At 46.9% G+C, this 24423-nt stretch overlaps 1 protein-coding gene across 9 annotated transcripts in view; it reads right to left on the reverse strand.

Annotated features, from left to right (window-relative positions):
- Nucleotides 1-24423, reverse strand: part of LOC115093628 (sodium channel protein type 2 subunit alpha-like) — a 523144-nt gene that overhangs the window by 391683 nt on the left and 107038 nt on the right. For 4 of the 9 annotated variants that reach the window (XM_029605660.1, XM_029605668.1, XM_029605662.1 and 1 more), the window contains exons 10-11: nt 16648-16947; nt 13970-14314 (exon numbers count right to left, since the gene is read on the reverse strand). In XM_029605660.1, coding sequence (XP_029461520.1) covers nt 13970-14314; nt 16648-16947 — 645 coding nt within the window. Of the gene's footprint in view, nt 1-5811; nt 5817-6953; nt 6966-7440; nt 7453-13960; nt 14315-16647; nt 16948-24423 lie in introns of all 9 variants that reach the window. The other 5 variants (XM_029605661.1, XM_029605665.1, XM_029605666.1 and 2 more) reach the window with 3 other exon arrangements.

Genomic DNA, 24423 nt, shown 5'->3' on the forward strand with positions numbered 1-24423 from the left:
GTAACTCACTGAAATAAAGTAGGGGGGGATTTAGGTAGGTCTGGGGGGTGGGTTAGATAGGGGAAGGGAGGGAAAGGTGGGGAAAGGTGGGGGGGGGGTGAAAAAAAGTTCTCTCCGAGGCCGCTCCGATTTCGGAGCGGCCTCAGAGGGAACGGAGAAAGCCATCGGGAATGGAGGGAATGGGGGAAAGCCAGCGGCCTTAGAGGGAACGGGGAAAGCCATCGGGGCTCCCCTCGGGCTCGGTGCGTGCAATGTGCACAAGTGTGCACCCCCTTGCGCGCATCGACCCCGGATTTTATAACATGCGTGCACAAATCTACGCCCACGCATAAGTTTTAAAATCTGGCCCAGTATGTACAGTCCTTTTTTCTTCATGACTTAGGCCCCTTGCTCCAAATCTATATAAAATTAAGCCTGGCACATTGAGTTTGATGCTGCTTAGCATTTTTACCCACATTTCTAATTCTCATTCAAGGCATGTTATGAGAACTTCTCTGCTAGGAACACAGCGTATGCGAGTCACAAATCCTAGAAGGTGTGTTTACTAGAAAACCTAATAAACTGCTCAAAAGTGGCATAATATAGGTACCCATAAGATTTTTTCTCCTAAAAGACTGCCCTCTAGAAGTATAAAATATTCTGTAAAGAGGATGTGTATTAAGCTCCTAATTTTGTAAAAGCTATTTCACCTACTGTTTTGTGGCACGTTTGTTAGTTTACGTGAAGTATGGAACATCAGTGATAGTGCTATTGCATCTTAGGTACTATAAAAATGCACCATTGACTATGTTTGACACAGCCAATAAAGCTAAACAATTGAAATCTAACTTGACAACTCTGTTAGACTTTGCTATAGAATATAAACTATAGTATCCCAAAAACATTTTGTACTATCGGTATATATTTTATACAGTGAAGTTACAATAAAAAAAAAGGAAGCCTCAAAACAACAAGGGCCCGATATTCAGCTATATCCAGTTAAGTTACAAGGGATATTCATTGGCACGGCTATGCCGCTGAATATCCGTGGACAAATTGCACTTAGCCGGATAAGTTGTATCCAGATAAGTGAGTTATCTGGCTATCTAGCAGCCGCTGAATATACCTGCTAGATAGCCAGATAAATCCAACTTATCCAGCTATTGAGCGCTGAACATGCTTTGAATATGCTACCCCAAGTCTCCATCAAATAGCTGTTTTCATAATTGTAATCATTTTGAGCCCAAAACACCCTTCAGTGAAAAAATGAATACCCAAAACATACTTAAATATATTTAAAGACTTCCAGAAACAATTAGACAAATTATGGCTCCATTAGTGATATTAAAGCAATCAATATGCTACATTAGACATATCTGACATCAGTGATGATACTGATTCAAGATAAAGGGCCTTTGTTTCGCCATAAAGGCTTTCTCAAGGGAGTGTTTGTAAATGCTTGTGTTGGTCCAAAACCAGTACTTATTTTGTACAACAATTTAAGAATACTATTTAAACAATTAGATGCACTTATCTAAACATAGTGGTGCTTTCCAAGAAGTCTGAGGGAATTCCTATCATATCATGGATTTATAAACACCAAATTGTGCATATTTCTATAAGACAAACAAAAAAACAAAAGGGATTACACAAAGTACACCCCATAATCAATTTGTCTTGTAGAAATACAGCAAAACAAACACCCTTTATTGGGATCAATATTGGGGAACAATAATGAAGTCAAACAGATCAGCAATATAAATGTAGTGTGGACTATTATTCCTTTAATATCATGAATGGAACCATAATCTGTCTAGCTATTTCTGAAAGTCTTTAAAAATATTTAAGAACTTTTTTGACTCTCAAAAACCAGTCTATTTTTAACATTGGAGCATGTTTTGGCTCAAAAAGATTACAATTAAGGAGCAACCATCTGTGGTTGAAACTAATTTTTGGAATGTTTGAGCTTTTTTTCATTTTAATTTTGGATCACAAAGGGATATTAGAATATTCTGAGTATTGATTATATTTGGGGGTTTTTTTAGATTTGGTGCTCTGAAACTTCTTTTTTTTAATTGTGTTTTTGGGATGCTAGTTTTTGATAGTCTCATGTATGTTTTTATGTTCACTGCCTTTGTTTATTTGTCTCTGGACACAGAAGTTAGACATCAACTTTTGTTAGTTTTGTCAGTTATAGACTAAGAATTGCATTTAGAAAACACAGAAATAGAGAAAAATTATGACAGATTGAGGACCGTATGGCTCATCTAGTCTGCCTATTCCTGATGCACTATCAGAGTCCACTTGATCTCAGACTTTATCATTATGTCCTCTTAACGGGGATGGTAACTTTGAAACAGCGCATGGGTGCACATGTACCGTTAATGCCAGCTCGCGCCAAAGGACACAGCCATATTATAACATACTAGCTGTACCCGGCCACGCGTTGCAGTGGCAGAGCCAGGTTAAGTGGAAAAGAAAGAAAAGAGAATGGGGATAACCGCCCCCTGCCCCCCCCCCCCCCGAACATGGACGCAAGAACATCCCCACGCCCCCCCCTCCCCTGCAGGCCCGCCGATACCTGTCAAAAATGGTAGTCAGTGGAGCGGGCGTTCGTTCCGGCATGGAAGTATTAGCGCCGGGCCTTTGGCAGCCAGCGCTGAAACTGTCTCCGATGGCTGTTAGAACTTACACGGTCAGTGGGGTGGAGCAATGGGAGCGGTCGTCTCGCTCAGATAGTAAGGGCGAAGGTGCGCCAGTTGCCAGTCCAGAAAATGGCGTCGACGGGCCCTCGCCCTTACTATGTCACATGGGCTACTGCCGCCATTGGCGTTCCCGAGTGTCCTAGTAAGGGACAGAGCCGTCGGCGCCATTTTGATTGCTGGCAGCCGACGGCCATAGTGTATGCGATGTGTCACGGAGCGGTGTTGCCCCCCCCCCCCCGCTGGAGTAGCCCGAACTATTCTGCCGTTTTGCGTGCGTTCTGAGGGTGTGGGCAGTAAGTAGAAAAATCATGGGTGTGGAGGGTGTGAGGAGGGTGTTTTTGTGTGAGTTCGTAGGGTGTGGGAATAGCAAACATGTGGTATGTGAGTGGCCTCCCGGTGTAGCATGCTGGAATTTTGTGTGTTTTTGTGTGTTTTGGGAGGGTGTGTGAAGTAAGTACAATTGGCATGTGTGTGGGGGGGGTGTGAGGAGGGTGGATGTGTGGCTGGTCGGAGGGTGTGTGAATCCCAAACATTGGTCACGTCTGTGTGGGGTGTGAGCGTTTGTGCAAGGTGTAAGACCTTGCACTTACGACCAGCAGATGTCGCTGTTTTGTGGAACCAAATATTAAAACTTTTTTACCAGCCCCCGGTGTGACATATATGTAACGTAAGTGTAGAAGAACCTTGCCGTATGTGAGGTTAAGCTTGTGTCCAAATTTGAAAGCAATCGGTTCACGCGTTGCTATGGCTGAGCCTGGTTAAGTTGAAAAAACAGAACAGAGCAGTAAAGGTTACAGTTTGTGTGTTTTTTTGTGTTTTTTTTTACCCCAAATGAACAGCACCAGCAAAGAATAGTTTAAATATGCAAGCACACCTTCCTGGCCCCCCCCCCCCAACCCGGCAAAATAGAGTAACCCACGCTACAGCCCCCCTTTCGGGAGATGTGGAGAATGAGTGCCCCCCTCTGTGAAAAACACGCAGCGGAAAATAAGAATGGTCCCCCACCGTGCTCCTCCCCGGCTACCTGTGTAAACTGCCAGCCGGTGGTGAGGGTGTGTGCTAGGGTTTGTTCCGCCGGCTGCCATGTTGCAAAACTTCACCGGTGAAAGGGATGCATCAGGATTCGTGACCTAGTAAGGGCAAATGTCCGCTGAGGATATGGCGCCGACGGGCTCTTGCCCTTACTATGTCACATGGTGTACCGACGTCATTGTTGTCTCCGTATAGCATAGTAAGGGCAAGGTCCGCCGGCGCCATTTTTGTTGCTGGCATCCGACGGCCCTACTGAATGCGATGTGTCCCGGACCGTTCCTGTGGTGCCGGCGGAGAAGCATGGACTTGTATCAGGTGTACTGTGTGATCGGAGTGCAGTGCGTGGGTGGGTGGAAGAGGGTACTTTAATTTAAATTCGGAGGGTGTGTGAAATGCGTGGCTTCCCAATGTAGCAGCCAGGAATCCGTGTTTTGGTGTGTTTTGGGAGGGTGGGTGAAGTAAGTGACATTGGCAGGCGTGTGGGTGGGGGTGTGTGGTGTGATGAGTGTGGATTTCTGTGTGTTATGAGGGAGTGTGAATGAAAGACAATAGCCCTGTGTGGGGGTGGGGTGTGGTGTGTGAGTGTGTGTGAAAGGTGTAAGAGGTTGCGCTTGCGCTGACGGCCACCAGATGTCGCTGTTTTGTGTAAGCAATTTTTAAACTTGTATTACCTGATGTAAGTGTATAAGATCCTTCCCGTATGGGAAGTGAATGTTGTGTGCAAATTTGAACGCATTCGGTTAAGTGGTTGGCGAGATTAGCGACGACGTACAAACTATTTAACATTTTTATTTATATAGATGTGCAAATATGCATGCGTGGTATAAAATAGGCTGTACGTGTATACATGTGTTAGAAATGCATGTGACACAATTACCAGTTTCCCCAGTTTTTCTCCAGTTTACCCAGGTAAAGGATAGGCCTTCCTGACTCCTCTAGTTAACTAGCCTACTTTTTACCCTGTTAGCCCTAACTCTTAACACCGCTAACCTCTTTAGTTATTTTTGTTTCAGGACCTACATACCATCCATAGCAGAAATAACGTTACATGGCAGGGGACCCTGGCACGTGCTTATGCACGTAAATACTTATGCGCAGATGTCATTGAGAAATCTAGGAATGTCCATGCCCAGCCCAGACCATGCTCTGCCCCTTTTTTGCAAACAATTTTCTGTGCACGTACCAGAAGATATGCGCATACTTGCACGGTTTTTTAAATCCTCATGGTGCATGCTGGCCCAACATCTGTGTGTATCTTGGCTTTGGCGCATGTGGCGCTTTTAAAATTCACCTGTAAGTATCTTCTCCGTTTAATCCCATGCAGTTCTGGTGACCAGGACAGGGTTACACTTTGTACTTTAGGATCCAACTTTCTTGCTACAGGCAGAGTACATAGTGGCATTTCCACATTTTTGTCTGGAGTTCATGTAATACACTATGTACTGGGAATGCACCTACTTATTTAGGAAACTGGATAAATTTTAGTACTCCAAAAGTGTCTTCTTTGATATTTTCCTGCAACATAAATGGGATAGTTTTTGCCTTCTTTTGCAGAAAAGCTAGATATGATATGTCCTCAGATGGCGTAAGACTTCCAGCAGGCTGAGATGAATAGTCTGAAGTCAGGCTAGTTGATTCGTTATCGTCTGAATGGTATAAGAAAGAACTGTAAGATGATTGTGATCCTTCCTGGGAGTCTGTCAGTATTATTGGTGGCTCCTCTGATTTTGACCTATCTTTAGATGAATGGAAACTTTGTGACTTGAAAGGAGGATTAAGTTGCAGGTTATATTGTTTGGCCTGATGTAGGGGAAGGGTTGTATGTAGTATTATGCACTGACATTCTGAGGCACCTCATCTCTGCTGTATTCTGCATACTAGTTTCTAGACAAAGAAAGAAGAGCACCCTGAATACGTGCTGGAATGCAATGAGCCGACACCCCAGACCCTTTAGCTGATTGGTCTAATACATAATCAAATCATATATACCGCACTTATCTAAAACAACACCCTGAATATGCTCTGATTGGTCAGTATGAAGGGTTTATAATGTTATGCACACTGCTGGAGGAGCTGAGTAGCTGAATGTTAACACGTTTGCTGTAAAAACCTGTGCTACTCCAGGAACAAATTACGGGAACTCAACTTGACAAAAGCATTTCCTGGTATTAGTGCTTAAAAACGCTAATGACACTGGTAGTTAAAGGGTTACTTGAGCAGAATCTTAACAAAAAAAAAAAGAAGGAAGAAGAGGAAGGAGGGGTTGAATCAGCATGTGGGTGAATGCAGTGAAGCACTTCCTTCAGTGCAGGCGAATGGAGAGAAAGAAAAACAAAAAATTAGGTTTTGTTTGTTTAAACAAACGGAGCAATCCTATTGAAGGCTTGTGTATGTGAATGAAGATGGAAGTGTGGCTAATTAGATTGTTTTGAAAGTACAAACACCCTGAATATGCTCTGATTGGTCAGTATGAAGGGTTTATAATGCTATGCACACTGCTGGAGGAGCTGAGTAGCCAAGTGTTAACACGATTGCTGTAAAAACCTGTGCTATTCCAGGAACAAATTACGGGAACTTAACTTCCTCATTCTTTGTTCCTTCCCCTTTTGTCTTTGTCTTTCTCTCTCTAATAAAAAGTTTGGTTTTAGATTACCTGCTGCCTGCAGTCTCATTACTCGAATCAACAGGGTAGTTCCCTGTATGTACCCGGATCAGTCCAGACAGTGGGTTATGTCCCCCTTCCAGCAGATGGAGTCAGAGCAAAACTCAAAGGGTGGACTCTTATAAGCTGGAGCACCCTCTCTGTCCCTTCAGTATTTCTCTGACTCCAGCAGATGAAAGGTGGCAGCCCCTTCGGTCTCCTAACTCGATGTAGAAAGAATAGATTTTCCTTTATTTTCTTATTTCTCTTGAAGTATTTCCTTACTTTGGATGGATCTCTTTGCTTCAAGCTATTTAAAAAAAACAACTTCTAACTAATAAATTTCAGGGACAGTCTCCCTCATGTTCTAAAACTTGCAAGCTGAGCCTGTGGTACTTTTTTGGGGGTAAGTGCTGTTCCGTTTTATCGTTTTCAGGTCCCGATTTCTTCTGGAGTGAATTTAAGGGCTCAGGGGTGAATGCTGGTGGTCCAGCCCCCCCCCCCCCACAACGACATAGTACCCTGCCCTGAGAGGTCGCTTCCTCGGGGCAATGTTATCAGAGAAGCGTTATTCCTCTGGCTCCAGGCTTGCAAGCCTTGTCGTTGCTCTGTCAGCAGACGTTTTTTCCTTACCCGCTTCTGACAGCCTGTATCTTTGCAGCTTGCCAGCTCCTCCAATAACATGCCACGCCCAACTCGTTGCTGCGCCTGTGGAGAGCCAGGATCGCGGCTCTCCCGGGAAGGTATTTTTGTGAGATGTCTCCCCGGCAGGGAGGGCTCCTCACAGGTGGCTGGATGCCTTCTCGCGGTGAGGCCGGCCCCGTTCCCACCCAGCGCGAGAGCGGCGGCCATCTTGGATTCCCTGCCAATGGCTCCTGCGCTCCCAGATGCCGACTCTGACCCTGAATCTCCACCGGACCTTTTTCCAGTGTCTCCCCTGGACCCGGAGCCACAGCCTCCTCCTGCCCAGCCCTCGGGCCCCCCCCCCCCCCGGTGTTTGTTCCTTCGGCTCCTCCCCTGGTCCGTTTTCAACAGATTTTGTTATGTTGTTGCATAGCGCATATGTGGCCAGTATGACCCAACAGCAGGGCGCTGCTGCAGGGCCTCTGCCTCCCAAAGTGCTCCTGTTGTCAGATCCTGAAAGCGGTCAGCCTTCTGGATCCCAGGATAGCCTTGTGGTCCCACGGCCTGTGGGATCCTTAGGGGCCACGCAGCCTCCGGCCCCCCCTGGTGAAGGGGGGGCAGCAACCTGTTTCCAGGATAAGATTGGTACCACCTGTCACTGTGCAGGATGACTCAGATACGGATGATCTCTCTTCTCCCGTACAAATGGAAGATGACGACCCACAGGTCCTGCGTCTCTTTCAAAGGGACAAGTTGGATCCCATTACTCCTCACGTCCTGGCCGAACTGGACAGAGAGACCCCACCAGAACCACCTGCTTCTGCTACATCATCTTGCAAAGGGGATTCGCTCCTAGCTGGTTTGCGTCCACCTTCTCGAACCTTCCCTTTCCATCCTATGCTACAACTGTTAACTAGGGAATGGGATTTGCCGGAGTGTTCTCTCAAGCTGGGCAGAGCTATGGATAAGCTATACCTTCTGCCGGAAGAGTTCCTGGATCTCCTAAAGGTCCCTAAGGTAGACGCGTCTGTATCAGCGGTTACGAAACGAACTACAATTCCGGTTACTGGTGGAACGGCCCTGAAAGATCTGCAAGACCGCAAGCTGGAAGTTTACCTCAAAAGAATTTTTGAGGTGTTGGCTCTAGGGGTCAGGGCTACCTTTTGCAGCTCTCTTATGTAGCGGGCAGGGCTCCGTTGGGTTCAACAAATGCTCAGCGCACATGATTTGCCACCCGAGGAAGCTCAGTAGGCTGAACGCCTGGAAGCAGTTATTGCGTATGGGGCTGATGCTCCATATGATCTTCTGCGGGTTCTTGCCAGATCCATGGTTTCCGTGGTCTCAGCTAGACATCTGCTTTGGCTTTGCAACTGGTCGGCGGACTCGTCTTCCAAATTGCAATTGGGATCTCCTCCATTCAAAGGATAATTGCTGTTCGGCGAGGATTTGGAACAACTGATCAGTCACTCGGGGAAAACAAAGTCCATAAGCTGCCCGAGGATCGTCCATGGACCTTTAGGACCTTCAGCTCTTCGAGAACTCGTTTCCGAGGACAACGCCGGTTTCATCAGACAAGGCCGCCTGCACAGAGACCACCCTCCTCACGTTCGCAGTCCTGGTCTCCTTCCTTTCGAGGCCGGAGAGCAGTCCGAGACAACTTCCCTCAAGGGTCTTCTTCCAAGTCTTCCCTTTGAATGCTTGCCGACCCATTCTTCCATTCCCAAGATAGGCAGCCGCCTGTCTCTCTTTTACGAGGAGTGGGTCAAGATTACTTCAGATCTATGGGTCTTGGATATTTTAAGATGTGGCTACGCTTTAGAGTTTGCTCGGCTTCTACGAGACAGGTTTCTCTTCTCCCCTTGCGGAAGCCTTCAGAAGCAGGCTGTGGTCCAACCGACACTTGACTGCCTCTTGGCCCTAGGGGCCATTCTGCCAGTGCCAACGATGGAGCAAGGATTAGGCCATTATTCTGTCTACTTCGTGGTTCCCAAAAAGGAAGGCTCCTTCTGTCTCATCCTGGACCTCAAGATAGTCAACAAGGCTCTAAAGATGCCTCACTTCCGGATGGAGACCCTACGCTCAGTTGTGGCGGCCATACACCAGGGGGAATTCCTGGCCTCCTTGGACCTGACGGAGGCTTATCTTCATATTCCCATCCTCATGGCACATCAACGATTCCTGCATTTCAAGGTTCTTGGTCAGCATTTCCAGTTCCAGGCCCAACCATTCGAGTTGGCAACAGCCCCCCGCAACTTCACCAAGATAATGGTAGTGGTGGCAGCTGCTCTGCAAAGGGAAGGAACCTTAATCCATCCCTACCTGGACAACTGGCTCATTTGGGCAAAGTCAAAAGAACTATGTCATCAAGCGATGGACCGAGTTCTCAACCTTCTCCGCTCCCTCAGATGGGTCGTCAACTTGGCCAAGAGCAATCTTACTCCTTCCCAAGCTCTGGACTTCTTAGGAGCACGCTTCGATACCAACATGTGAAAAGTCTTCCTTCACCAGGATCGGGCTCGGTCCCTGACAATGCAGGTGCAACGCTTTTGGAGCCTCCAACGTCCCACAGTGTGGGACTACCTTCAAGTCCTAGGCACCATGGCTTCTACTATAGATTTAGTGCCGTGGGCTTTTGCGCATATGCATCCATTAGAGGGCATTGCTTTCCCGCTGGAAGCCAGTGTCTCAGGATTTTCAAGCCCTCCTACTGCTGCCAGACCTGGCCAGACACAGCCTGAGCTGATGGCTCAGCCCCAACCACTTGTTGCAAGGAGTGGATCTGGAGGTGCCGCAGTGGGTAATAATCACCACGGATGCAAGTCTCTCCGGCTGGGGAGTGGTGTGCCAAACGCAGTCGGCTCAGGGAAAATGGACGATGGTCCAGTCCTCTTGGCCCATCAACCGACTGGAGACCAGAGCTGTCCGCCTGGCGTTGCAGCGATTCCTCCCATTGGTTCATCGTCAAGCGGTATGGATTCTATCTGACAATGCAACCACGGTGGCATATATCAATCGCCAAGTGGGCACAAAGAGCCAGCATGTCGTGTGGGAAGCTGTCAAGCTGATGGCGTACGCGTAACTTCACCTTTCACGCCTTGCAGCATCCCACATAGCGGGAGTTGACAATATTCAGGCGGACTTTCTCAGCCGGCAACGCATAGATCCAGGAGAGTGGGAACTCTCCGACGAAGCGGTGACTCTTCTCTTCAATAGATGGGGGACCCCGCACCTGGACCTAATGGCGACCTTCAGGAATGTGAAAGTTCCACGCTTCTTCAGCCGCCGAAGGGAACACAGCGCAGAGGGCGTGGATGCCCTCATCCTTCCTTGGCCGCGAAATCTCCTTCTCTATGTATTCCCGCTATGGCCCCTGGTGGGCAAGGTGCTGCGCAGAATAGAGCTTCATCAGGGGCCAGTCATTCTGGTGGCCCCAGAATGGCCACGAAGACCATGGTTCGCAGACCTAGTCAACCTAGCGGTCAACGGCCCTCTCCGCCTCGGGAACCTACCGAACCTTCTGCGACAAGGTCCTGTATTTTTCGACCAAGCAGATTGCTTTTGTCTTGCGGCATGACTTTTGAACGGTGAAGGCTGAGGAAACATGGCTATCCAGAAGCGGTCATTTCCACGCTCCTCCAGGCTCGAAAGACGTCCACCTCCATTTCCTATATCCGGATCTGGAAAGTATTTGAGTCTTGGTGCGCTTCCATGGATATTCCCCCATGTCGGGCTTCCATACCACATGTTTTGTCTTTACTACAGCACGGTCTGGACAAGGGCTTGGCATACAATTCCTTACGAGTTCAAGTAGCGGCGCTCGAAGTTCTGATCAGCCATCAGGAAGCAGCTCCTCTATCTACACATCCAGATATAGTACGATTCTTACAAGAAGAAAAGCATGTCAAACCACCGGTTCACTCCTTATGTCCTTCGTGGAGTCTCAATTTGGTCCTTCGAGTGCTCGCCAGCCCACCATTCGGGCCCTTGCGGTGCACATCTCTCAAGGATCTGACCATGAAAACAGTGTTCCTTGTGTCCATCTCTTCGGCGCGCAGAATCTCGGAGCTTCAGGCTCTCTCCTGCCGAAAACCTTTTCTCCGTTTCACGGACTCTGAAGTGTCCTTGACCATAGTGCCCTCCTTCTTGCCCAAGGTTGTTTCGCCGTTTCATCTGAATCAGTCTGTGGAACTCCCATCCTTTGCCGCCAAGGATCGGAGAGAACTCCGAAGGCTTGATGTCAAGCGAGTCCTTATGCGTTATCTGGAAGTCACCAATGAGTTTCGATTATCGGACCATCTGTTTGTTCTGTGGAGTGGGCCCAGGCGAGGACACCAAGCTTCCAAAACTACTATTGCGCGCTGGTTGAAGGATGCCATTGCCTCAGCATACATTGGAGTAGGTCATCAGCCTCTGGATGTCATCAAGGATCATTCGCTTCGTGCCCAAGCAGCCTCCTGGGCTGAGAGTAGCTCTGTCTCACCGCAGGAAATATGTAGAGCGGCGACATGGAAATCGTTGCATACATTTGGAAGACATTATCGATTGAATCTACAGCCTCCAGGTTTTGGCTCTTTTGGCAACCAGGTCATTCGAGCCGGGCTATCCGGGGCCCACCCTACGTAGGAAAGCTTTGGTACATCCCACTGTACTGATCCAGGTACGTACAGGGAAAAGAAAATTATTCCTTACCTGCTAATTTTCGTTCCTGTAGTATCACGGATCAGTCGAGACGCCCACCCTCAGAATCATGGGTTTGGGATAGCGACGCTCTCATACTGCTGTTTACTACTGTTACTGCCAGGTGGTTCATGTTGCAAGTTTTTTGCCTGTTGGCATGTTTCTTTCAATTTGTATTACACTGTTGATATGTTCAGCACTTAATTACGGTTTCTTGATCCATCCAAAAGTTTTCTCTTGCTTTGATATTCTTAATGCTGAAGGGACAGAGAGGGTGCTCCAGCTTATAAGAGGCCACCCTTTGAGTTTTGCTCTGACTCCATTTGCTGGAAGGGGACATAACCCACTGTCTGGACTGATCCATGGTACTACAGGAATGAAAATTAGTAGGTAAGGAATAATTTCTTATTGTTTCAGACTACAGCCAAGGACTGCAAAATATAGCAAAGATAAAGAAGACAGAAAGTCAGGAATGTTTGTAAAATATATATATTTTTTTTTAAAAAGTATAGTCACATCTTCCTTATAAAGGGGTGGTATTCTGCAGCTGGAGGAGGAATTTCCGTGGAAGAACTATTCAATTCCAGAACTAGAAATGGCATATATTTCTTAGAATTGGAATTATTATTTTTGATTGTTCAGTGCCGATATTTGAATCTCTGTACAAAAAATATAGATGGCACTGGGAAGGATTCAGCACCGAAGAGAAGTGATCTTAATTCTCTGATGAATCATCAACGCAGACCAGGTTTGTCTCAGTGCCTAATTGTTTTGGCACCATGGGGTGCATTCTCTATCCATCCTTGACCAAGAAAGAATGATGTCTGCCATCAAGACTTCTGGGAATCATTGTGCTTAGCATTTTATTTTAGGTGCCGGTGCCTCAGCTGTATGCTTCCTTTTTTGGTGCTGATGGAATTTGAAAAGAATTTAAATATCCTTTAAGAGTCAGCTTTCTGAACCTCAAAGTCCTGGAAGATATTTGGGCACACAGTTCACAATCGGGGACATCATATGATGGTCCCAGACAGTGCAGTCAGTGGTCATGAAGAACTAATATGGACATTTTATAAGAACATTTGGGGCATCTTGTGAAACATGTTTTTGACCACCATAGCAAAATGGATGGAAGCTAAATCAAACTTAAATTTTGTAAGTTTGAGAAGAAAATAATATTTAATTTTTCATGAGCCTTCCAAAAATAAAAAAGGGAAAAAGAAGACAGAAATCTATGAAGAAAAATAATAAAATAACAAAAAAATATGGCGAGCGGCATGAAGAGAGCGCAAAAATCACATCCTTTTGTCAGAGCATAAGAGTGAAGACTGAGGAGACTTATGTGACAATGGCTATGCAGGAACTCCTGGGCATGCTCAGAATGACCCTCTCAATTTTTCTAAGCTCTGAGAAAGCTTTATCATGTTGGTGCCATCAGATGACAACATTCCATTTGAGTGGCAGATTCTTTATTTATTTATTTATTTATTTATTTAAATAATTTTTATTTACCTTTTTTTACTAGGAAGTAGTCAAAACGGTTTACAGTGCATACATACATAATAAAAGGACAAAGTAAAAAACTCACATATTAAAAGAGAAGATAATAGAAAAATAAATTAAAATTAAAAGTATAAGTATAAGTAAAAAGGAAAAAACAATTAGTCAGTAAAATTAAAAATAACCTAAAATTAAAGATAGATTCCTACGGGAGTGTCAGATGGCGGAACTATATTTAGATATGGCAGGAGCAATAGGGTCGGTCAAAGGCCTGGTGATAGCTAGTCAGGAAGTGTAGTTAGAGCTGATTCATTAGTTGTTTCTGGTAAATGCTTTTTCAAAAAGATAGGTTTTTATGTTCTTTTTGAGTTTTTTCTTGCTAAAAGCATTTCTAAGGGTGTCTGGGATTGAGTTCCAGAGTTGGGGACCCACTACAGAAAAAGCTCGTTTTCTGGTTATGTCTAATCGTACAGTTTTAATGGTTGGGACTTCTTGTCTTGACCATGGGGAAAACTAAAATTCTTAGTTGTTTATGAAACTATTTATTAGATCAACGTGAAAAGCGCAGTGCTCCCTTCAAATGTCAAAATGAAGAGAACTATGTGACCTTAATAGTTCAGGTACTATATCATTTTTGAACTATTTTTATGTTGGTTCAATGGAAAGTATTATAACCTATAAAATATTCTACCTTATCCATTCAGGGATAGTACCTATGACATCCTGGTCTGTGGAAACACTAGAGAAAGAGGATGATATTACATTCAAATGATACAAAACATCCTGCCATTAGAAACTATATAACTATTATCACCTCTGGTAAAAGTAGTCCAACAGGCGACATAGGAGCTGATGGACCTCCAACTAAGGAAACCACTCCATTGCAATCCACGGTGCTGTGCATCTTTCCATTCCTTGGAAACACTGGCAGGATCCTGGATGACTTGCTGGTCTGGCTAATATTACTGTTACGTCGTCCCCCTTGTCTACCGGGCACAAAAAGTGAACCCCTTCTGCTCTCATCTTCAAATGTGCTGTGTTCATCATCTGCAAAGTCATTTTCTGATCCTATGTCCTTTGCTTGCCCTCTGTAGCTGAAAAGGCTTGCTCTGCTGTTGCGTCTTGGGAAAAAAAGGGAACCACGGATACTCAGCAGTGACTGTAAACATTAAGAAGAGATATTGTTAGATAAAATTCTCAAAATGTTTTAATCATGGACTATGATATAAAATGGAATATCATATTGAGAGATTATTTCTACATTCAACAATACAAAAAATTATTTCTATATCTTTATTTTAAAAAGATATAAAAGTAACAATTCTTTATAACTCAAAATACATTTAAGTACAGATTAATAGGGTACTCAAGTTACCAATGGTTTTATCTAATATCGATAAGGAGACCACATATTGTATTACTTTTCTTGGAGAAGATATAAAATAATATAGTTGGTGTTACTTTAGGAAGTACCTATTTAAGTCTTCCCTGATTTAGTATGAGAAGACAAAATATTGTCTCATTTGGAAGTTTTCTTCAGTGCAAGTACATGGTGTACACACTGGGCAGATCTCTGCTCCAGTGCAACAACTGCTCTGGATATATTCATGAAAATATCCCGATATAAAACACTGGTGCAAAACCCGAACAATTTTTCTCTGGAGAAAAACTGGAGCAAAAGTCTGGTACATCTATGGCTCAAAATCACTTAATTCTGAATCATTAAAACACTGCAGTTTTCCATGTAAACACATTTTGCTGATATAATTGCATATTTAATTAGCTATGGACACCCATTCATTATAAAGCTGAAGTTGCTGTCTGAGGGTCTGCTAATATAAAACAATTACTAAATGATGAGTGGTTTGAGGTGACATTCAAATCACAATAGCAATTACAAACTTAGGCCTGGATTCATCATTCATCGCAGAATGATGAATCCAGCGAAAACGGGGGGCAGGGGGGCGAAGGGGGGTGGGCCTGCGAAAGTCACTGTGAAAGGTAGTGTTATTCGGCGTGCTACTGCCGACAAAAATGTTATCTCAGGCAGCGAAGACACCGCAGACTCCGCCCCCTCCCCGCCCGACTCCTCCCCTCTCCCTGATTTGCATGCTATCACACACGAAAAGGGCCTTTTTACGTACGATAGAGGCTTATCGTATGTGATACAGCCGTATCGCGTGCGATAAGCCTTTGATAAATGACCCCCTTAGAGGTCTATGTATTAGCCAGGTCAAAGACACCATGATAACAAGAGATACCTATCAAATGTAATATCAGATGTATACTGAGCTTTAACACCCGACGCCTTAAACTAATGTTATGTAGAATGCAGCAGTGTAGCCATGGTCATGAAAGACAGCGGAGTTATGGTACCACTACTACACTCAGCATTTAATGTTTCCCTGTGCTAACCAGCTGAAAGTGAAAGGGGCAATTACCATAGGGAAACAACCCTCAGCCCCTTCCCACCAGCAATCAGAAATACCACTCAGAGCCCCAGTGCAGACCCTCCAATGCCCTCCAAAGAGAAATTGAGATACCTGTTAACCCCTCTGCTCCCAAAAGGAAACTGAGCTTCTTGAAAATACATCTTCCCTGTAAAAACCTCACCCTTTATCCCCAAACAGAAATCAAGTCCTTGAGCCAGCAACCCTCCACATCCCAACAGAATTCAGGCTTCAGTGTCCACCAAGACTCCATGCACTGGAAACAAGGGCTGGTTAGATTGTCAGCAGTGCCACTTTGGATATGGAACATGAGCAGCAGGAGGAAACCAACTTTCTCTTGTTGATAAAGGATTGGGAGCTTTCTGCAAAAGCTGTAGAGTGCTTGTGCCCAAAGGCCAAATTTCTGTTTCGGTGCACGCACTCAGAGCCCAGATTTCAGTTTTGAAGGTGGTGGGAGGAGGGGAGGAGTCTTCTCCAGCCTGGAAGCCTTATTTATGTTTAGGAGAGGAGATTATGTTAGAAGTTCATGAGTCCAGAGGTTTCATTTCCATTTTGAGTGAGGGCCTACAGAGGGAGGAGGCACGAAATCCCAATTTCTGTTTGGATGAGGGTTTGAAGGGCCCAGAAGTCTGATTCTGATGGGGCAGAGGGTGAGGAGGCCAAATGTATATTTGGTTGGGAGCAATAGTATAATATGGAGGTGGTTCTCAGAGGCTCAATTTCTGTTTGCCAGGGGTGTGTGGCGAGAGTGTGGGGGGCGGGTTCAAGCACTTAAGATGCAAGTTAACATGATTTACTACAGCCAGTAAAATTAACTACACCATGTTTCTTTTCTTTTTACTTTTGGACATTAGCATGCAATAGCTTGTTTAACTAGTGCCTGCTTTAGCAGAAACATAGAAATAGAACTGCAGAAAAAGAAGATATGGCCTATCTAGTCTGCTCATCCACACAACTGTGCAGCTCTACAATCCCATACACTCCCACAGAGATCACTTGCGATTATCCCATGTTTTCCTGAATTCAGATACTGCTTATGTACCTGGTTTGGTGATGAGAACTTCTTTTCGTATGTTAGCCGGCTCCCTTCAATGGAAAAACGGAAATCTTTCGTTCTGATGTTGGTATCAGATTCTGATTTGTGGAACTTTTCATTATAATCCTTCTCTCCTCTCTCAATCTGCTCTTTCTGTTTGCTTTTCCTCCTGTTTCTTCTCTCTTTTGCACTCTTTGAGCTCAGCTTTGATGCTATAGAAGAACTGTCAGAAAGTCCACCAAACTGAGTCCCACTACTAAATTCTCTTGATTCAGCCATGGTTTCTGAAACAGCTGCTGCTGCAATCTGTTATCAATAAAATATACAGTAGGTGTCTTAAGAATTTAGCAAACTATCATCATATATGTTTACTACTTAGCAGAAAAGAAAATTTAAACCATCTTATTTCAGATGCTCTATCCAATTTAGGACCTGGTTAGTGCATATAATGGAATTTACTATTCTTGAAGCAATGCAAACTTAGCTCCACAGTGGGATTTTCTTTCTCAGCAAAGGAAAACTGGTTCTTACCTGCTAATTTTCGTTCCTCTGGTACCACGGATCAGTCCAGACCATGGGTTGAGCCTCCTGTAGCAGATGGAGACAGACTAAAACTGAAAGGATATCCTATATCAAGATAGAGCCTACCCCGCAGCCCTTCAGTATAACCATTTTGAAAGCAGATAACTATAAAGATAACCAGTGGAAGATCAAGCACATAACAATATCCACACCCCCACGACCAGATCTGTGAAGGACTTCAAAGGGGCATGGGATAAACACTGTGGATCCATAAAGTCTAGAGGACGTGAATGAAGAGTGGGTGGCTCGCGGGAATGACGGCTACTGCCTGGAGATAATACCCTTATTCAATAAACATACACACGGTTAATGTGACTCCAACATTGCTCTAAGCTTCAATGGCAAGAGGAAACGTGGAAAAAGATTAGCATTCACAAAAAAAGCGGGGAGTAGCTTGCTGTGATGGCGGTTACTACCCCAAACCAAATAAGCCTGGTACTTCACTTTCAATGCATATCCAGCATAGCTCTCTGCTTCAACGGCAGGGGAGAAAGTCTCATAGTTAACTTTCAATGCATATCCAGCATAACTCTCTGCTTCTACGGCAGGGGAGAAAGACTGATACTTCACATATATCTAGCATAGCTCTCTGCTTCAACAGCAGGGGAGAAAGTCAGATACTTCACTTTCAATGCATATTCAGCATAACTCTCTGCTTCAACGGCAGGGGAGAAAGTCAGATACTTCACTTTCAATGCATATCCAGCATAACTCTCTGCTTCAACGGCAGGGGGAATGAAGAAAAGTAGATCTACATACAGACAACAACCAACAAGGTCTGAATTATTTAGTCTGGGTAAACAAACAAGCATGGGTATAGCTTGCTTATTGTGGCGGTTACTACCCCTAACTAATTAAGCTAGATATTTCACTTAGAGGCAGTTCCAACACTGCTCTCTACATTAATGGTGGGGGTGGAAGGGAAATAGAATCAAAAGGTTACTAAGAGCCAAGAGTAACAGATAAGTATGAGAGAAAAAAAAAAGTGCAAAACTTGCTGGGCAGACTGGATGGGCCGTTTGGTCTTCTTCTGCCGTCATTTCTATGTTTCTATGTTAATAACAATGAAAACTGAACAATTGAAAACACTGAATGGACTCTGTATATGAGCGCTCTTGCATAGATATCCATTGTCATCAACAAGATGCTTCCAGTGCCTCCAAATCCAATCACAGATGAAGGTATCCAGCATCCTGCAAAGGAGAAAAAAGTTTCGAGCGGACAGCAGGAAAGTACAGGGAAGGGTGTTTGGACTTATCCGTGGTACTACAGAAACGAAAATTAGCAGGTAAGAACCAATTTTCCTTTCCCTGTACGTACCCGGATCAGTCCAGACCATGGGATGTACCAAAGCTTCCCTACAGAGGATGGGACCGTGACAGTCCCGCTCGAAGCACCTGCCGACCAAAGGAACCAAACACTGGCGCCTGTACATCAAGGCGGTAATGCTGAGCAAATGTATGCAGGGATTTCCACGTAGCTGCCCTACATATCTCCTGCAGAGAAGACCGATTGACTCTCCGCCCAAGAAGTAGCCTGAGAACGCAAGGAATGAGCCTTTAGGCCCTCCGGGACCACTCAGCCTTGACAGATATAGGCCGAAGAAATCGCCTCCTTCAACCACCGAGCAATCGTAGCCTTAAAGCCTTGTTGCCCCTATTTGGTTCACTCCACAAGACAAAAAGATGGTCCGAGACCCGGAAGTAATTTGTAACCTGAAGATAGCGCATTAAGATGCGTTTTACATCAAGGCAGTGAAGGTCACCCCCAACTGTGCTCGCTATATCTTCAGGAGAAAATGCGGGAAGCACCACCGACTGATTGACATGAAAAGAAGAAATAGCCTTCGGCTAGAAAGAAGGTACAGTCTTAAGGGAAACCCCTGAATCAGAAAACCGTAGGAAAGGCTCCCTACAGGACATCACTTGAATCTCTGACACCCTTCTGGCAGAGCAAATAGAAACTAGGAAGACAGTCTTGAGCGTCAGATCCTAAGAGTAGACCGGCGAGAGGTTTGAAAGGTGCCTCGCAGAGAGCCCGAAGGACTAAGTTAAGACTCCACGAAGGAAAAGTGGCATGGATAGGCGGATTCAAATGCTTGGCACCCTTGAGGAAACGGACAACATCCAGATGAGATGCTACCGCGTAACCATCAATACTGCCTAAGAGGGAGCTGAGAGCAGACACCTGCACACGCAACAAGCTGAATGAGAGACCCTTGGAGAGGCCCTTCTGGAGGAAGGAAAGAACCAGGGATACCGGAGCTGAACGAACTGAAACACTGGAGTCCATACAGACATTTTCAAAAACTTTCCAAATGCGGACATAAGCGAGCGAGGTAGAAGGCTTATGAGCTCACAGCAGAGTGGATATAACTTCATCTTTATATCCCTTCTTTCTTAGTCTCCGCCGTTCAAAAGCCAGGCTGCTAGACAGAAGTGATCTGCCTGGTTGAAAAATACGGGATCCTGCCGGAGCAGGCATGGGAGATGGCCAAGACAAAGAGGACCATACGTCGCCAGGTTTACCAGGTCCACGAACCACGGTCTGTGGGGCCACTCGGGAGCCACGAGAATGACCGGACCCTTGTGAAGTTCTATTCTTCTGAGAACCTTTCCCACTTGGGGCGAAGGAGGAAACATGTACAGGAGAACGTCGTGAGGCCAGGGAAGGACAAGGGTATCCACTCTTTCCGAGCAGTGCTCCCTCAGTGGCTGAAGAATCTGGGAGCTTTGATATTGTTCAATGTAGCCATCAGGTCCAGGTGAGGAGGACCCCACTTGCAGACAATCAGATCCATTGCTCCATCTGACAGTTCCCACTCGCCGGGATCGAGACGCTGACGGCTCAGGAAATCGGTTTGTACGTTTTCTTTGCCCACTATGTTTGAAGCTGCTAAGCGATCCAGATGCTGCTCCGCCCAGACGAAGAGCTTGCTGGCTTCTAGGGCCACCAAACGACTCCTAATGCTCCCCTGTCGATTGATATAGACCACTGTGGTGGAATTGTCCGAGAGCACTTGCACCGCATTGCAGCGGATCATATGAAAAAAACCCTTGAGCACCAGGTGAACCGCTCGGGCCTCCAGCCGATTGATGTGCCAGCGGGACTGGACTGGGGATCAGTAGCCCTGCGTAGCCTGGGACTGACAGACTGCGCCCCATCAGGAGAGGCTGGCATCCCTTGACTATGATCCACTGCAGAGTCTGTAAGGACATTCCCTTCAAGAGATGCGCTAGTGATAGTCACCACTGTATGTCGGCGATGGTAGAGTTGGAGAGCGGGAGAGCCATCTGAAACTGCTCCGACACTGGCTTCCAGCAGGACAGTAAAGCTTTCTGTAATGGTCACATATGTGCAAAAGCCCAGGGGACCAGGCTGATAGTGGAAGCCATGGTCCCCAGGACCTGAAGGTAGTCCCACGCCGTGGGAAGCGGGAGCGAGAGAAGGTTGTGCAATTGGTCCATAAGTTTGAGAGCCCAAGAGTCCGGCAGAAACACCTTGCCGACTCGGGTATCGAAGCGCGTCCCCAGAAATTCCAGGACCTGGGAGGGCTGAAGATTGCTCTTGGGAAAATTGATTATCCATCCTAGAGAGGTGAGGAGAGCAAGGACCCGGTCGACCGCTATCCTGCAAAGAGTCTCCAACTTGGCTCGCACGAGCTAATCTTCCAGGCAAGGACAGACTAGGACTCCTTCTCGAAGGAGAGCAGCCGCCACCACCACCATGACCTTTGTAAAGGTGTGCGGTGCAGTGGCGAGGCCGACGGGTAGAGCCCGGAACTGGAAGTGTTTGCCCAGAATGTTGAAGCAGAGATACTTCTGATGTTCACGTCGGATAGGTATGTGTAGATAAGCCTCCGTCAAATCGAGGGAGGCCAGATATTCACCTGTGCAAACTGCCGCTACCACCGCCCTCAGGGTTTTCATTCGAAAATGAGGTACCCTGAGTGTCCAGTTGACTCTCTTGAGGTCCAAGATTGGACAGAAAGAACTGTCCTTTTTCGGCACGACGAAGTAGATGGAATACTGGCCTGTACCTTGTTCCTCCACCGGGACGGGGACTATGGCTCCCAGTCCCTGGAGCATGATGTTGTGTCCGTCGTTGCCCGACGCTCACTCTCCGCCCTCCTTACCTCTGGCGCCTCCCTCTCCGACTGCGGGAACATTGGCTGCCGCGGCATTCTTCTGCCGCAAGTCTTCGGGCGTTCCTGGACTGGCTCGACGCTGCTATCTGCCATGTTCCTGGAGGCCTAGGGGCACGCACGCAGCGTGGTCCCGACTGAAGTACCGGCAATGGCGTGAACCTCGGGGGCGTCCTCCGAAGATGACGTCACCCGCGACGGATATTTAAGGTCTCAGTATTTGCTAACACATCGAGTTAGCATGGGTTTCGCTACCTAAGCTACTCTGCCTCTTCAGACTTACCAGAGGTACCCGCTCCTCGGGGGCCTCGCTTTCTCCTTTGTTTTTCAGTTGACAGTCTGGAACCGGTATTCGCTCCTCGAGGGCCCTTGTTTTCAGACTTGCTTCATATACTCTTCTGACTGGAAGTCATCACTACCAACTATATCAGCTACATCAGTGAGTTACCATCGTTCTCTCTGAGCTTTGTGTGAGTGTTACCATCTGCATACCCTGCCTACTCACTATCAGGTCGATACAGTAACGTTGAGTTAAAGATTCCCCGTCTGTAACGTGCTGGGAGCGCACAATACAGACGAGTAAGGCCATCCAGCGATACAGTCTCCAGTTTCACGCGTCCTTAGCGCTTCCTAAACCCTTTCCTAAACCCTTTCCGCACCCAGCATGTAAATGAACAAAAAAGCTGTATAATGAAGGAATTAGCTATTCCCCTGCGATACTGTAACGGGCGCTGATATTATCTCCTCTGTAACCCGCTGTTCTGCCGCGGCCTTAACCTGCTAGTTTACCGCCTCCCCCTAGTAGGAGTTAGTGTAGTGTAAAAACATTGCTTACCCGCCCTGGTCCCGTCCGGTCTCCTGCAGCCCCGTCCGGTCCCCTCCTCCCGAAGCAAAAAAAAACCAAACGAAAAAGTAGCAAGGCTCGGGCCTGCTACGGTAAGTGTGAAAAGTGTAAAAAACAAAAAACCTGTGTGTTATATAAAAAAATAAAACAATTTTAAATACCTGTCGGAGGGCCGTGGGTCCAGGTGGCCGGTGGGCGGCGGGCAGCCATCAGCGGCATCCGGTAGTCCCTTCTCCCTTCCTCCCTCCCTCCCCTGCCTGGATGAGCGCCAAAATCGCACGGGCGGGTCGGCAGCGCAGCGGGGGGGCGGCAGCAGGATCCGGGAGCGGCAGGTAGGCAGCAGCGGGGTCCGGGGGGGCAGCGGCAGCAGAATCCAGGGGCGGCAGCGTGTTCGATCGGGCAGGCAGGTAGGTGGCAAAAAAAAGATGGCCGCCTGCACGGGAAAAGCGTGCAATTGGCCGCTGAAGACGTGACGTCACGACGTTTGGCGTCACGGGGTGTGACGTCACGTCTTCAGTGGCCAATTGCAGCTTTCCCCCGTGCAGGCGGCCATCTTTTTTTCCCACCTACCTGCCCGATCGAACACGCTGCCGCCCCTGGATCCTGCTGCCGCTGCCCCCCCGGACCCCGCTGCCGCTGCCCCCCGGACCCCGCTGCTGCCTACCCGCCGCTCCCCGATCCTGCTGCCGCCCCCCCCCCCCCCCCGCTGCCGACCCGCCCGTGCGATTTTGGCGCTCATCCAGGCAGGGGAGGGAGGGAGGAAGGGAGAAGGGACTACCGGATGCCGCTGATGGCTGCCCACCGGCCGCCTGGACCCACGGCCCTCCGACAGGTATTTAAAATTGTTTTATTTTTTTATATAACACACAGGTTTTTTGTTTTTTACACTTTTTACACTTTTTACACTTTTTACACTTTTTTACACTTCCTGGTGCCTGTCATTTCAAATGTCATTTGAAATGACAGGTACCAGCGCACCCAGGTTACTGTATAGGCGCTGTTACAGCGCCTATACAGTAAAATGGGTTGCGCGGGCATAACCCTTCCCTAACGCTTCACAGCTGCGGCATGCATTTGCATGCGATTAGAAGAGAGAATCAGGCGTTAGGTCAGGAGAACTGTGCGTGCGGGGAGGAAGGGTGCGCCTGACACTGCCGCACTGTTTTTACCGCAGCCTTACTGTATCGAGCCGTATATCTCAGTTTCTCTACAGCTCAGCCTCCAGGGATTGCTGTTCCAGTATCTGAGGGACTACAGCCCAGACGGGCTTTCCAGCTCACTACTGCCATCTCTGGTAGTTCAATATATTGTTTAATAAAAGAACTAGTGTGTTTCTGTCTCCAAACTCTGAGTCTGACCGGTGGTCCCTCTCAGGATCTTCCCCCGGGGGCGTGGTCATCTGCCACCGGCCCAAGGATCCACCCACAACTATAACAGAGACTGCTAACTCTTATCTGATTGCTCCTCCCATCAGGCAGCAGATTCTGAACAGATTGCTAACTCCATGGATCCGGCACAACTCAGTGCGTTGCAGGCCATACCGTGCCTGGCCCAACGTATTGTGGAGCTGCAAGATGCTTTGGAAAAACTTACTTCAGTGGTTCATTAACTATACACACAGAAGGCTCAAGGCACAACCTCCAACCAAGAAGGTCAGTCACCGGAGGTAACTTTGAAGACTGCTGTACCACTGGCGGCTCCAATCTGCTTTTCCGGAGAAATCCGGGGGCGTCCCCCGAAGATGACGTCACCCGCGACGGATATTTAAGGTCTCAGTATTTGCTAACACATCGAGTTAGCATGGGTTTCGCTACCTAAGCTACTCTGCCTCCTCGGACTTACCAGAGGTACCATCTCCTCGGGGGCCTCGCTCTCTCCTTTGTTTTTCAGGTGACAGTCTGGAACCGGTACTCGCTCCTCAAAGGCCATTGTTTCCAGACTTGCTTCATATACTCTTCTGCCTGGAAGTCATCACTACCAACTATATCAGCTACATCAGTGAGTTACCATTGTTTTCTCTGAGCTTTCCCTGGAACCAGGTACTCACTCCTCGAGGGCTATACAATCTAGCTCCTGGGCTTCTATTGGGACATTGTGTGAGTGATACCATCTGCATACCCTGCCTACTCACTATATCTCAGTTTCTCTACAGCTCAGCCTCCAGGGATCGCTATTCCAGTATCTGAGGGACTACAGCCCAGATGGGCTTTCC

The sequence above is a fragment of the Rhinatrema bivittatum genome, chromosome 6, assembly GCF_901001135.1.
Source record: "Rhinatrema bivittatum chromosome 6, aRhiBiv1.1, whole genome shotgun sequence".
Classification (NCBI taxonomy): domain Eukaryota; kingdom Metazoa; phylum Chordata; class Amphibia; order Gymnophiona; family Rhinatrematidae; genus Rhinatrema; species Rhinatrema bivittatum.